The sequence below is a fragment of the Melanerpes formicivorus genome, unplaced genomic scaffold (genome assembly GCF_026170545.1).
Source record: "Melanerpes formicivorus ecotype bairdi unplaced genomic scaffold, bMelFor1.0.p_v2 SCAF_7, whole genome shotgun sequence".
Taxonomy (NCBI): domain Eukaryota; kingdom Metazoa; phylum Chordata; class Aves; order Piciformes; family Picidae; genus Melanerpes; species Melanerpes formicivorus.
In genome coordinates, this window is record NW_027142359.1 from 23,425,288 (window position 1) to 23,440,580 (window position 15,293).

Consider the following 15,293-nt stretch of genomic DNA (forward strand, 5'->3'; position numbering starts at 1 on the left):
GCTGTTTGCTCTGAACTCGTAAGTTGTCCTTTGCTTTTTTAAGTTTTTATCGTTGTTGTGTGCAGAAGCAGCAGAAAAGAAAAGAAAAAAAGCTGATCATGGGAGGTTAATTATACTTTAAAACAGGATTTGTGTTGTTAATGGAGCTGTTTAGCAGAAACAGATTTGTACAAACAACCCTTCCCCCACCTTCTGCATGTGCAATCTTCCTGTTTACAGTAATCTGCTTCTCTGGGATTACCTCTCTCTTAACAGGGACTCTGAGCAGCTCTCATTTTACCAGTAGCTTCCTACCTAATACAGGAAGGACCCTGTTAATCCAGCCCCTATGCTGGGCAGTGGGAAGTTAGTCAGTGGCACCAGTTTATTAACAGTGCCTCTGCATGAGGGAGAGGCCAGCCAGCAATTTTCCTTTGTTGTTACTTACAGCTTCAGAATATCAGATGAGGCTTTAAAGCAGCAGAGACCTATTATTGCCTCTATTGATTGGAATGCTGCTGATTTAGGCAATGATTTGCTTTGCAGGTCTATCAATAGATGAAATTCATACCATGGTGCTTACAAATGCACACACTTGTGTTTGTAAATGCGTGTGGTTCCATCTAACCAGCAAATTCACGACATTGCTGTGGTGTTTATGGAAGACAAAGTGCCAATTCTAAGCCACTTAATCAGTTTATTGAGCTGTGATAAATATGGTAACTTCAGGGGATTGAAGGCAAACGTTCCTCTGCCCCAGGACCCTGAGTCAACAAAACTAACTGTGCTGCAGCTGATCTGCAACACAACAGGAAATGTTCACAACTAATTAGTTAGAGCAGTGAAGGAGAACGGATACTGCTGAAAGATTTAACTTGCAAGGTGGGATGTGGAGGCACAGAGTAGATTCTGCATGTACCTGCTTTTCCTCCCACCCTGTCCCCAAAGGCTGTTTGGAGGCATTCTTGGAAGTTGCTTCACTCTCTCCCACTGCCTTTAACTGTCTGGGTCTTGTTAAACTTGTAGGGTGGGAAGAGGAGGGGCTTCTTTCTTTCTGCAAGGGTCATCTTTGTCAGGTCTGTGGACATCCCTGTGCTTGCTGCCTCTGCTGGCCCACCCGATCTGCTTGGCCACGCCATGGCAACACGCACCTGGGAGCCTCTTCGCATCGCCTGTGGGGCCAGGTGGGAGCACTGCCAACGAGGAGAGAGGTTTCTTTGCTGGTGCCGCTGTGACTTTCCTTCTGGCCCCAGCTTATCTGCCTGGTGTGGTGCTGTTCTGAAACTCCTAACCTGAGGCTTGAGGAAGAGCTCCTCCTGGATTTGTGTGCCCTTTCTTCCTCTCCCAGCAGGATTTACTGTTCAAGACATAGCCCAGAGAAGGAAGTTGGAGAGGAAGGGCTGCGACATGTGGCACCGCTATGATTTGGGGATGCACTGCTAAGTGGCTGTACAGTTGTTTCATGTAAGGTGTGCTTCGTTTGTCTTCTTCCAAGTGCAGCTCTGCTCAACTGGGATTTGTAAAATCTCTTTTTCTTTCTCCTTCCTGTGGTAATTCTTTTTCTTTCCCTTCTCTTCCCTTTCTTTCTGACCACTCCATGCAACCTGGTCTAGGGGAGGTGTCCCTGCCCATGGTGGGGAGCTTCAAACTAGATGATCTTTTAAGGTCCCTTCCAACCCAAACCAATTCTATGATTCTGGGATTCTTTCTCTGACAAGGAGCTAAGGCAGGAGTTGGCTACAGGCTTTCTGCCAGCTCCCTGCATCATACAGCAAAGTACTTTGTTAGGACTGGAATTGCTGAGAGTTTGGGATAAGGACAGAAGCCAAGTGACCTCAGCAGTGCTTTCTTGAGAGGAGAAATTAGAGAGGATTTTGCAGAGATGATATTAAAGTGGTGTATTGTGGCATGTTTATTTTAGACTTGCCCTACCTTAACTGCAGCAAAGTGCTCAATTATACATGGCTGAGGTTTTGGGTTTGCGTCGGTGCAGCTGCTGCTGTAACCTGTTCTAACAAAGCGTGCACAGCGCGGCCAACACGTTTGTACCACTGCTGCTGCTTTGCATTTGAAATCAGGGTCTTTGTAATATCCCTCTGATGAAAGGGTTTTGCTGCCTGCACTCAGGTCATTCAGTATATTAAATGGGAACAAAGTTCTCCCTGACTGTTTAATAAATCTTATCGTACAGGAATCTGCTCCCATACTTTCAGCATTTCATTTTGCACAAAAGAGCAGCCAGCTGAACCCTGCTTGTTGCTTTACATGTGTCCTTCGTGGTACCCAAGTTTTTGTTGTTAAGCAGCCTTAGATGTACTGAAGATGCCTGTTCCAAATGTGGGTTGTATTTTCTCCCCTCTGTCTCCCCATAGAATTGCTCACAGGTAGGAGGAATTTGATTTTGCAAAGGTTACAAAACAGGAGGATTTTTCTGTATAAGATATGTGAGGGAAGTATACAAAAAACACTTATTTTTCAAAGTTGAGGTAGCTGTGCTTTTCATTCCCCCATAAATACATTGTAAAAACATGCTCTACTTGATTGTTGAGCCTTGATAGTGGGAATTGAAGAGAAGAGGCAATACTGTGAGGATGAACGCAGGTCAGAAAGCAACCTTTCAGAGCATTGCTTTGCTCTGCATAATGTGTAGGCAGCTGATGCCTTTCTACTTCCACATCTCTTTGCTGTACTTGCTGGAGGTGCAGCCATATTCATGGACACACTTCCACAGATCACTGATCAGGCTTAGGGACCAGCACAAGTTTCAGTGTCTTGACAACATCTAGACTGCCAGGTAAACAGCTCATTGTCTGCTGAGCTGGGAGGCAGTGTGCTTCCTCCTTGCTGGTAATCTGTGAAGGCTTTAACTGGGTTCCAGCTCAAGGAAAAATGGGGGGGGGGGGGGGATGTGTGCATATAGTGTTTGCCTTTTGAAGTGAAAATGCTAGTTGTGCCTAAGGTATGATATGACTTTATTGCAGAAGCTTATAGTTGAGGTGTCAGTTTGGGATTAGAAGGAGCATGGGTGAAGCCACTGTCATCTATAAATTGAGCATGTTTTGCAGTGCTGTTTGACAGTAGAGCTCTCTGCTGTGCATAGATGTTGCAGTAAATGGACATGGGAGAATACAGAAAGTGTTAGAGTGTGGGTTCTAATGTTGCTGTTGGTTGCAGAAAGCTAAAGCATAGTGGAGGGATGTATCTGTGGAGTATTCTAGAACTGGTGGGGGAAAAGACTAGACTGCTTTGATCAAGAGGTGCTGTGAATGTGGGAGATGCCAGCTCTGGAAGAGCTCTGGGGTTTACAGGACAGTCAGCTGAAAAAGAGAATCAGTACATGTCAGTGAGGGGAAGCTTAACAAGGATGGAGATATCAGAAAAATTGGAAACTGTTAAAACTGGGATAAGCAGCTGAGGAGAAAAAGCAAAATGTCAATGTAGGTATTGAGCATTGAGGAGTGGGAAGTAAACTGAACATTTGTACTTGGTGTAAAGGCTTGGGATAGTAAGAATACTCAAGTGCATTGCAGAAAGATCATCTGCTGTTCATCTCTTGTGTCTCTCATCTTCATTGTCTAGCAATTTTGAGCGTGGTGTGCTTTTTGTGTTCATGCACAGCATTCATCTACTGATCTAGGCAGTAGTCAGTATTTTCAGTAATAGATCCAAACATATCCACAGGATTTCTTTAAATCTTAGCAGTGAGCTCTGAACTTTTTTGCTTTGTTGTTGCTCTTTTATTGATGGCTCAGCAGCTCCAATTTCTAGGTCAGTGGGAATGGACTTCCTAGGCTTGCATAGCTGGCTATTTCCTTAGGAGTCTGGGATTGCCAACCTAATGTTACTTTCATAACATTTACAGGCTAATTGTAGAAGTTGTTCTGAATAAACACCAGGTTGCAGGCTTTCTTTGGGGCCTTGCCAGCTCTTTTGGTAATTGTGAGAAAAATCATGTTTCCTCTCCCCCTTGTTCTCTCTCCCACAGGTCACGTGGGTTGCCAAAGCTGAAAGAGTCCCGTTCGCATGAGTCTTTACTGAGCCCAGGCAGCGCTGTGGAGGCTCTGGATCTTGGGGCAGAAGAGCAAGTCTTTGTCAAACCACTTCACAGCAGTATCCTTGGACAAGACTTCTGCTTTGAGGTAAAGAACAATCCCCAACCCCACAGCCATTGACATGCTGTCAGTCTGAGCCTTGCAGTACGTGCTTCTGTGCCTCTGTAACTGGAGAACAGCCAGCAGCCACTGCTATACCAAAGTCTGGGTGGGGGCTGTGAACCAGCATGAGATTTTAAAGTCCTTGAGGCTAATGGCATCACTCAATGGAGAGAAATATTTTTCAATTACCAAGTCTTCTACTTAGGGTGGGGGGGGCAAAAAAATCTCTTAGATTTGATAAATATCTAGGCAGTTGTAGTTTGCATGCAAATGGACGGTTGGAACATGCTGTTGTTCATAAGCTGTGTGTTCATCCTCTCCAAATTCACCTCAAATTAAATTTAGCAAATATACCCTAACTGAGAAATGGGATTTCCAGTCAGAGCCCCATTCCATTAGCTCTGCCCCTTCTCTGACTGATAAAGGAGAAGCTCTGGTAACTGTGGACGTGTCTGTTGCACCATGGAGCAGGGAGCAAAGCTCCTCTTGCTTTTTCAGCACAGACTGCAGCGCAGAGCCACATGGCTCCCAGCTTAGCTTCGGAAACAGGTGGGTTGATTGAACAGAGTCCTCATCTTGCTGGACCCACAGCTGGGTGGGTGCATCCAAGGCCATTGTAACCTGTCGTGGCAGGGGCAGGTGACAGTCTGTCTTCAGCAGGGTTAGTCAGATGTGTCTGAACTCCTGGAACAAAGATCTGTTTACAGCCTGGAAAACTGCTCTGGCAGAAAACCAGCATATCAGGCTCTTCTCCCTCGGGATGTATCCAGGAACGGTTCCTCTTCGCTTCAGTCTCGTTCTTCTGGTTGGAAGCACTTTCCAGCTTGCTTAGATTCGGGGAGCTGAGTGGAAAATCTGGCAACAACTTAACTCTGAGGCTGTTGCCTCAAACTGCTTTTTAATTGTGGGCACCAATGAATGGAAAGAGGAAACGAAGCTTGTCAGGCCATGTACAAGTGAAAAAACCAAGGTGGGTCCCTCCTGCCTGAAAGCAGAGTTACATAGAGCAGCCTGGCTCAGAGCACAACTCCTCTGGTTTGTTTTAGACCACTGCAGTGTATATGGACCCTTGGAAACATTTCTATTTCCTGAAGATACCTTTTCTTGTGTATTTTGCCTTACATTAATACATAGCTAGTTCTGTCTGTCCACTGTTAGCAACTAAATCATCTGCCTCTGGGACCTGAGGGGGAGAACTGCAACCATTTATGAGCTTTTACTTAAAAGTAAATTAACTGCTTGGTTAAAGCCTTGTTTAAAAGCCTTTGAGAGAAGCCTCTGGTGCTCTTTGTATTTTGTTTAGTTTTATATTAGTTTGAACTTATTTTTTTTCCTCTCTACATTTTGGGAGCCTTTTAACCCCTCTCTCCCTTCTAGGCTCCCCTACTGTTTTCCTGCCTTTTTCATACTTACTTCATTGCTCCAGCTTTGCTTATCTTGTCCTTCGCTTCTTGCAGCCTCTTACACGTCTCCTAGGCTTGCCTGAACTCACCCTGTTGTTTATATCTTGCAGGTAACCTACTCCAGTGGCAGTAAATGCTTCAGTTGTTCCTCTGCAGCAGAGAGGGACAAGTGGATGGAAAACCTACGCAGAACAGTGCAGCCGAATAAGGTAACAGCAACTGCAGCAATGAGATTAGCAGGGGAATGGAGGTGGTGTGATTGGATTTTAGTCCAGTGTACCAGGGCTTCCCACAGATGCATCCCCAATTAATTTAGTCTGGGAAGAAGCCTGCTCATCAGTGTATCACAAGCAGTTGTGTACTGTTCTAGTGAGTGCAGTAAGGTCAAACCTTTAATGGATAAATACATGTCAGCCGGCTTCCTGCTCCCTGCCCCACTGCCTGCTTGGTGTTTCACGCTGGGTTTCTGATGCCAGGCACCTCAGAAGGATGGGATGTGGCTTCACAGGTTTCATGCTTTACTGTGTGACAGAGTTTGGGGGAAAACAAAGTAAGGAATTCAAGGCAGAGTGAGAGGGGAAGTCAAGTTATTGATAGTGGAAGTATCTAAGTCACCTCCATAGCTGGCATACCAACTGTGAAGGACAGGCTAACAGTGCTCTCAGGGGTACTCACAGAGTAAACAACACAGCATGCCACCACACCAGTCCAGTGGCTTCTGAGTGGCACTGTGCAGAGTGTTTTCTAACCCATTTCAGGTACAGTTTTTTGAGGAGAAAAACATACTGGTCCTTACCTTTGACATGCCAAAGACAGACCTTTGCCTCTGTTTAGAAAATGTTCAGCTTTCTAGAGCTTCCCATCCTCTGATCTTCAGAGAGTATGATTCTGAATTCTGACTCTCTCACTGCCTTGGACACCAAAGGCAGCCCTTTTTTGCCCCTTTTGAAGACAAAGCATTCACATTTTATGCATTTCAAATCAAAGCTGAGCTCTTTCTTTTCTGCACAGGACAACTGCCGTCGAGCTGAGAATGTGCTCCGTCTCTGGATCATCGAGGCAAAGGACCTGGCCCCCAAGAAGAAGTACTTCTGTGAGCTGTGCCTTGATGACACCCTCTTTGCCCGCACCACCAGCAAAACAAAAGCAGATAACATTTTCTGGGGAGAGCACTTTGAGTTCTACGGCCTCCCACCTCTGCACAGCATCACGGTTCACATCTACAAGGATGTGGAGAAGAAGAAGAAAAAGGACAAGAATAATTACGTAGGCCTGGTCAACATCCCCATGGCCAGCGTAACCGGTCGCCAGTTTGTGGAAAAATGGTACCCAGTCAGCACACCTACCCCCAACAAAGGGAAGTCAGGGGGACCCTCCATTCGGATCAAGTCCCGTTACCAGACCATCACCATCTTGCCCATGGAGCAGTACAAGGAATTTGCGGAGTTTGTTACCAGCAACTACACCATGCTGTGTTCCGTGCTGGAACCCGTGATCAGCGTAAGGAACAAGGAGGAGATGGCCTGTGCTTTGGTGCACATCCTGCAGAGCACCGGGAGAGCCAAGGTAAGGCCAGGCAGCTCCCTTTCACTGCTGAGAGGTGATGTCTTTTCAGCTAGAATCTAGGAAGCCCATGACCATCAGCAACAACAGAAAGTACCTGATGGATAGGGCTGAGAAAAGGGTCTCAAAAGGAGCTGAAAGGACTTGGCAATCACATCTGCCAGGGAGGCACAGAGACAGGTATGATACCAACAATAATTAGAAGGGATACAGAGATTAAAGGTGCTATGTAGAAAGTGTAAGGGGGAGGCCTATACAACCTCACGTTATTCTGAGAAGTTAGGGCCTGCACTCAGGTGCTCAGGAACTTCTTCTGCATTTCCAAAATCGTGACACAGGAGAAGTTAGCAAGAGAGTAGAAAGTCAGGGAGTTAATTCTATAAATAAGTCTCATCCAATGAGTGGCAGGGTGCCACTGTTGATTCAGTGCTCAGTCAGCTAATCGATGCTAGCATTCATGTGGTCAGTGTTTGAATGGCTATTTGGAGGATCTGTACTCAGTTAAAGGTGATCCCACCTGCCCCAAGGACATTCCTAGGACTTGCGGCTTCACAATGATGGTTCTCTGTGAGGCAGTCATTGGAATGAGCCTCAGTTTCTTGGAGTAGAATATCCTGCAGGTCTTGTGAAATTCTGGGAAGCATTAACAAGCATTGATTTATCTGGATGCTGCCTGCCAAGGGGGCGTGTGAGTAGTACCAAACAGTGGCCAGCTCCTTCCAGTAATGCAGCTAGGGCAAGTTCAGCACATCCAAACACAAGTTAGAGGGTTGGAGATGTGCAAGGACAGCCATAAGCAACATCCAAAGGACATCCTAATTTAACTGCACCAAGAAGGTCCTTTACATTTGTGTAATCACATGCCACTCTCTGCTGTTCTCCCCTTGACACGTCTCAAAGGCTGGTGCTGTGTGACAGTGTGTGATAGGAACTCATTCCTTTTCTGATTAAGAGTGGCTGGTAGCTGGGGTAGCTCCTGCAGGGTTGTGTTGAAATGCTACTGGAAAGCAGGCTCTGGATTCCTGTGGTGCTGTCTGCGACAGGTAGGGAAATCAGTGTTAGAATTTTGTCTGAATGGTTGAACTTTTTGCTTGCTGGGAGCATTGAGCAGCTTGGGCTGCCATAGCCTAAAGAGGGTACATCTCCAGGTCACACCACACTGGTGGTGACTCAGTTTGCAGCAGGTGAAAATAAATCTCTCAGGTTCTGCTGAAAATGAACAGCAATAATGGATTGAAAACCAAGAGTACTAAAGTGTATTTTTGGTCTATATTTATCATCCATCATTTGTTCTGCATATTTTACACTCGGTACATTATGGCTTCTGTAGTTAATGGGTTATAAAACTGCACTCTTTGAACTGTCTGGAGGCTGCTGATGATTGCAGCAGAACTAGCAAGTTGGTTATCACTCAGCCCTAATTCAGGGTGGGTGTTTAGGGGTGTTACAGGGAGAAATATGCTTACTCTGAACACAGGTCTTGCAAAATACTGAGTATTTCTTATGAAATGCTGCATGTCCTTGGCTCACATAAAGTTATCATTTCAGGAAATGAGTAATACTGGAGTCTTAGACCCAATATCAAGAGGTTATTCAGTGTATATCAACACTTGCTGATAGTTTCTGTCTGGGCATTTGAGTACAGCTCAAGTTAAATTGTATAGATCCACAGCAAGTATGTTAACCTTTTTACCAAAGCCTGAACCACTTCTGGTTTGTGAAGTTAACTGGTACAAACCATTCTGACTCAGATTTCACCAAGCTGTAAGAGCTTGTGCCTGACTACCATTTTGGAGTTTTAAATCCAAGTTTCTGTGCAATATTCAGTATCAAAAGATGAATTTCCTTCAGACAGTTTCCTTCAGCAGATAGAGGCACTGGCAAACAAACTGGTGAGAGGTTTTATTCAGGACCTAAACTGGAACATGAGCTTTGCTGTACAGGTTTTCTTTTACAGTATTCTCCCTTTATGATATATGTTCTATATAATTTTATAAGTGTAATGAACCCAAGTGATTTCCCTGGCCCACACTACATGTAGCACCTGCACCCCTTGGCTCAAGCTGAGCAACTGTCCCGGCTGTGGCTCTTCTGTTCATCCTTCCTGCTTGGCCTCTGCAGTTGGCCTGGAATGACCAAGTCTGGTTAAAATAACCACCTCTTGTCATTTGAACTTTTTTTCTTCAGGACTTCTTGACAGATTTGGTGATGTCTGAGGTGGATCGCTGTGGGGAGCATGATGTCTTGATCTTCAGGGAGAACACGCTTGCTACCAAAGCTATTGAGGAATACCTCAAGTTGGTAGGGCAGAAGTACCTTCACGACGCGCTAGGTAAGAACGTGCCTCTCTGTCACCTGTTTTGGTTACCTGTGCTCTCAGAACCATGACTGAAGTCTCATGCACCTGGGAATGTGGGATGGGAAGGAACTGCCTCAGCATTCAGCCCAGGTGTCTAGTATCCAGACAGCAAACTACATGTCATCTTACTCTTGATGCTCTTCCTCCACAAATAGCAAAATGTTCTTTGGTGCCTGCAGGACCCAAGGCAAGGCAAGCTTGACAGAGCTAAGCCTCACTTGAAGTTTGTATCACCATGTTAGGGTTTTCTGGGTAACCTTCTTTTTTTGTCTCTTGTTGGGATGAAGAGGTACAATGCTGCAGTTGATTTGTGGGTGATGGTGATTGTTCCACCTGACACATAAACAGGCTTAGAAAAGGGATTTGGACCATACCTGTGTCATGGTGTCAGCAGTGAATCTGGTATCATGTGCAATACAATTAGTTGGAGGTTTCAGAAGGGTTATGAATGTGAATCATGTGTTTCTCTGATATTCTTTCAAGCTAAAGAAACTCCTGCACTGACTTTAGGATGAGATGCCACCCTAAGAGTGGCACCAGACACTCAGGGATACCTGATGGCAACCAAAGTGCTCATCCACAAGTGCCAATTGCTGGGGCATCTCCAGTCTCCTTCATTTGCCATTGTAGCTCACAGCAAATGTCAGCTATGTGTTAGCAAGTGTTAAGTGTGAGATGCCCCCTGTTGCTTGGGTTGAGTGCAGGTAGGACGTGAAAACTCATTTCCAGATGCCTCAGCTGCAGCTGCTAGTAATGCTGGCATGTTCCAGAGTGACCCTTGGACTTACTCAGCCTTTACCTTTGCCATAGAGCAATGAATTAGTAACATTTGTGTTAACCTTTTAAACTGGTACCTTGCCCCAACAAAAATCCTGAAGACATGGCTAGAGGGAGTGAGACTGCAGGGCTACTGAGCAGCACAGACCAGCAGATCAAGAAGCAGGCTGTCTAGGGAACCTCTTGCCTGTGTTTATCCAAAATGCTCGTTATTCATCATCGCATTAAAACTGCCTGGCTAACCTGGCATGTCCAATGCCATTCCTCCCACTGGGCTTATTGTCCACAGTTACATGCCAGTGTGGATTCTGGTAATTCTGCCATTGGGGAAGTTCAGGCTCAAGGTGAGGAGAAAGTTCTTCACAGAGAGAGTTGTTAGCTGTTGGAATGGGCTGCCCAGGGAGGTGGTAGAGTCACCATCCCTGAAGGTGTTCAAGAGGGGATTGGACATGGCATTTGGTGCCATGGTTTAGTAGTTATGAGGTCTTGGGTGACAGGTTGGACTTGAAGATCTTTGAGGTCTTTTCCACCCTCATTGATTCTGTGAAAGGTTCTGCTCTGGTCATAAGCTACTGCCTTGGAAATTACTGTCCACACAACTGGTATTGCAATAAAGAGGACTGAAAATGTGCCTGCTGCCTTCCAAAGAAACTCCCAGCCTGGCTTTTACCAACTCCACACAATCTTTGTTATCCACTAGTGCATAATTGGGCACCCATCCCCATTTTGTTTCTTGGAGAAGCAAGCTTTGGAAACTGATACAAGAGAAACAAGATCAGGCTAAATCCCAGTCCCACACCACATCCTTTCACAAAAAAATAAAGAAAGAGGCAGCTTGCTTTCCCAACAGCCTTGCTTGTCCTCAGGAAGCCCAGATGCTGGCAGGCCATCAAGGGAGAGTTGGCCAAATGGGTGCTCTGTGGGTCAGCACAGACAGGTCTGTGATTATGTGCTCTTTGGCCGTGTCTTGAGTGCAGTGAGCCTGCTCAAGCAGCCTTAGACCCATGGGTGCCACCACTGAGCCTAAGTCACACTCCTAGGCTTTCGCCTGGCGTGGAGAGATGAGCAGCACACTGCTTTTTGTGCTCTGCTTTTCAGCAGACAGCAATCAGCTGTGGGACCTGCATATTCCATTTGACTGCAGCCCCTTAATGTGCACTAATTACATACAAATATTTTAAAATTAATGACCTCTAATACATCATTTAGAGCACTGGTGCTGAGCGATGAGATGGCAAATCACAGACAGGAGAGATGGAAAATCCCCCTAAGGTCATCCAGCTTGTCTGTGGCTCGGGGCAAGATTGCTGGTGACAAGATTGCTGGTGACAATGTACCCACCTAATTCTTTGTCAAGTTTTAAATGTCATTTTGCTCAGATGCCATGTTCTTGGGAAGGATTAACAGCCTTACACTTGGCATTAGCTATTTAATGCATCTGTAGGAGCATCTTTCATGTGTGATTAATGCAGAGCCTTGTGAGCCACAAAGAGCCAGTTTCAGACTTATTTAAGGAAACAAAAACATTATCCAGTAAACAGCAGTTAGAACAGAATTGGCTCAACAGAGGCAATGCTGGAAGTTTTGCAAAGTGATCTTGATGCCCTCAGCAGAAATTTTTTTGGACCCCAACACAAATAAAACCAACCAGCTTAAGAAAATGTGCTGCCTGCTTTGCTTGCAAGAACACTGCTGACTTAAGATTTGGGAGGGGGGGAATGGGAGGTGTTGAATGGTTTTGATGAAAACAAAGGCAAAAACCCCAAAGCTTTTTCCACAAACAAGCCTCATGGCATTAGCTTGGAGCCAGCGGGATCACTGAGGAGATGAACTTAGAAGACATTGAATCATCGTATGCACAAATAAAGAGCTTCTCCTGGTGAGCAACAACAGCTCAAACAGTGTGCTGGCAGGTTCAGGAGGGAAAAGAGTGAAGTAGTTAACTCCAACCTGTCAGACCAAGGAAGCTTCATCTGGTTCTGCATGTGTCCAGTTCCCGCTGTGATGAGTTAGATGAGGGTGACAGAAATGCTAAGGATGTGTTTGAAAGACGCTGGCTATAAAAAATCTTGTAAGGTGTTGATAAAGGAGGCTGAGATTAGCAGTATCCAGCTGGCATTCAGATATTACTCTTACTCAAGAGCAAGGTGACACTTCCTTACATTAATAAAAAAAAAAAGAGAAAAGGTAAATTTAGAAATAATAAAAATAAATCTCACTGTCAAGTGCATTTCCTGGGGAAATTATGAAGACAAATAGCACAGCTTCATTTCTAAGGCAGCAGATGAATTTGTAGTTGATAATACATTGTGAGTGCAAAGTCAAATCCTGTTCTTCAGGCTGTAAGTGAAGTGTCTGCAGGCTTTCTAAGCAAAGCCATCCTGTTACTTGGACCTACATGTGGGGGCAGCGAGGGCACGGGAGGCTGCAGCATCAGAGCACCGCCGGTCTGATCTGCTACGGCAAGCGTTCTGTGCTGAAGGAGCTGGGAGGAGTCGTGTCCCCAACATCTGGTGTCTGGAAGCTGTGCTGCAGACACAGGGAGCAGAAGAGACAGTTGCCAAGGAGAGACATAAGCAGGATTTAAAGGTGTGTCAAAGAGGCTTTTCATGTAACAACCCTGGTTTGTTATTCTCTTCCCTTTGTCCAGGGGAGTTTATCAAGGCTTTGTATGAGTCAGATGAAAACTGTGAAGTGGACCCCAGCAAATGTTCATCCAGTGAATTAACAGATCATCAGAGCAACCTGAAAATGTGTTGTGAGCTGGCCTTCTGCAAGATTATCAATTCTTACTGGTGAGGCATCTTCCCTCCCCTTCTCTTAGGTCATTGCCTCAGAGGGAGCCCATTCCTCCTCTGAAGAGGAGAAAAGAGCCTTTGCACAGGGAAGTAGCACAGACCCATCTATCTTCTGAGACTGCCTTGGTTTCCTTTCCTCACTGCTTTCCTACGTGTGACACCATATTGCAGGTAGAAGTTATGCCCAAATCAAGGGGTTCCAGTCCCACACACCATACCTGACAGCTTCTGCTGAAATGCTCTGCCAAGGGAACACATACTGAGTTGTGACTAAGGAGGGAATAAAGTGAGAAGATAACAGCTTAGCTGAACTTATATTAAAAAGCTGGAAGTTTTGATGTGTATGGGAAAGTTTCAGACCCTTTAGATCTGTGGAATCAAATAGGAGATGACAGGGAGGAAATGTTGGCAGAGAGACTTGTATTAACCTCTGAGTAGCAGTGAAAGAAGAAGAGCCATTCTGCTGCAGGCTGAGCCACATCCAGAGTGCTGAGAAAGCTTTAACAAGAAAAAATTCAGTTATGGATATGAGTTCACTTGGGTTCAGTTTGGTTTTAATGTTCTGTCTCTGCCTACTGCAGGGTAGCAATGAATAAGTAGCTCTTAGCTTGCAAATTGGCATGTCTGCAAATGGCTTCGCTTAACATATATGAACAAGGGATGCTTTAAAGACTGCTTAAGTATCACCAGATTAAGTGGGGATCTAAGAATAGATGCCTAATGACATTTCTTAGTCTAGAGAGAGAGAAGAGGGGGTTAAAAAATAGAACCAGTGATGTTTTCTCTCAGATAATTATTTCAGGTGACCGGTCACCCGTTCAACTTGCTGCCTCTCATTGCCCATGTGACTTCATTTCTTGGTTTCTTGTTTTCCAGCGTGTTCCCTCGTGAGCTGAAGGAGGTATTTGCATCTTGGAAGCAGCAGTGCCTGAGCAGGGGCAAGCAGGACATCAGCGAGCGCCTGATCAGTGCCTCCCTCTTCCTCCGCTTCCTGTGCCCTGCTATCATGTCCCCCAGCCTCTTCAGCCTGATGCAGGAGTACCCTGACGACCGGACGTCTCGCACGCTGACGCTCATTGCGAAAGTCATTCAGAACCTCGCCAATTTTGCTAAGTAGGTGGTGGCCCTCAAACAAAAGCTGCGCCCCCGGGACTGCGAGTCGCTGTGCGTTAATGTGGAGTAGGGAGGAGAGAGGGGCCTGCCTGGGAGTCTTGTTTGCAGGCAGCTGATTCTCTGTCCAATTGGAGTCAGCTTTAGAGAAGGAAGAAACTTCTTGCTCGTATGTGATCCCTTGAGACACCTCAGTGTCGAGCTAGATAAATTCTCCTTTTCACATGCAGATTTGGGCTGTGTTGAATTCAGTAGAGGGGACACGGCATAAAAACCAAGAGGAGCCATACATTAGCATGTCAGTGTATATGCTGTTTCAAAAGAAAAAAAGCCTATTCCCTCCAAGGATCATGATTTGCTTCCTTTCTTCCTCCAGAATTCCCAGCTGAACAATACAAAAGGCATGCCTCTTGGAGGGGAGGGGGTGCAGAGAAGGGAAGAAGAAAAAGAGTGTGAGAGGGAGGGGGGAGAGATGTGTTGACCCTTTGAGCCTACGAACAGTGAACTACTAGTATTTAAGTCCAAGAAAGCAGTGAATCTCTTAAACTGGCCTTTTAATTTTTTTCCTTCCCTCCCAGCCCAAATGTTCAGTTGAGCAGCTAAGTAACGGTCTGTAAGGGACCTGCGTGCTGTGTTTTGTGAGGAGGTTACTGGGTGAGCTTACCCTTGTTGCCTTTCTTGCAGGTTTGGTAATAAGGAAGAGTATATGGCCTTCATGAATGACTTTTTGGAACATGAGTGGGGAGGAATGAAGCGTTTTCTCCTGGAGATCTCTAATCCAGATACCATCTCAAACATGCCTGGATTTGAGGGCTACATCGACCTGGGCCGAGAGCTCTCAGTTTTGCATTCCCTCTTATGGGAGGTTGTGTCCCAACTTGATAAGGTAAAGCAGAGTAGAGGCCCGGGAGGGTGAATCTGGCGATTGTATCGTAGCAACAGTAAACACGAGGAAACATCAAGGGAGCAGCTGAAGCCTGCTTTGGGGAGAACTTATTCAACAGCTCTGGAGAGGAATGCTTAATAGCGATATTTCACAATCGTTCATGCCACGATTTCAGCTCAAGGCCTGAAGCAGGGCATGTGAAGTGGTTGGGCTTCGGCAGCAATGCAAACACTATGCAGAGCCAGAAGTAAGGCTTGGGTGTTC

General features: G+C 45.7%; 1 protein-coding gene across 12 annotated transcripts in view; it reads left to right on the forward strand.

Annotated features, from left to right (window-relative positions):
- Positions 1 to 15,293, forward strand: part of RASAL2 (RAS protein activator like 2) — a 211,433-nt gene that overhangs the window by 173,343 nt on the left and 22,797 nt on the right. For 11 of the 12 annotated variants that reach the window (XM_068141394.1, XM_068141396.1, XM_068141395.1 and 8 more), the window contains 7 exons: positions 3,965 to 4,118; positions 5,647 to 5,745; positions 6,548 to 7,102; positions 9,287 to 9,431; positions 12,886 to 13,030; positions 13,910 to 14,146; positions 14,828 to 15,029. In XM_068141394.1, the coding sequence (XP_067997495.1) occupies positions 3,965 to 4,118; positions 5,647 to 5,745; positions 6,548 to 7,102; positions 9,287 to 9,431; positions 12,886 to 13,030; positions 13,910 to 14,146; positions 14,828 to 15,029 (1,537 nt within the window). Of the gene's footprint in view, positions 1 to 1,286; positions 1,444 to 3,964; positions 4,119 to 5,646; positions 5,746 to 6,547; positions 7,103 to 9,286; positions 9,432 to 12,885; positions 13,031 to 13,909; positions 14,147 to 14,827; positions 15,030 to 15,293 lie in introns of those variants that run through there. The other variant, XM_068141401.1, reaches the window with a different exon arrangement.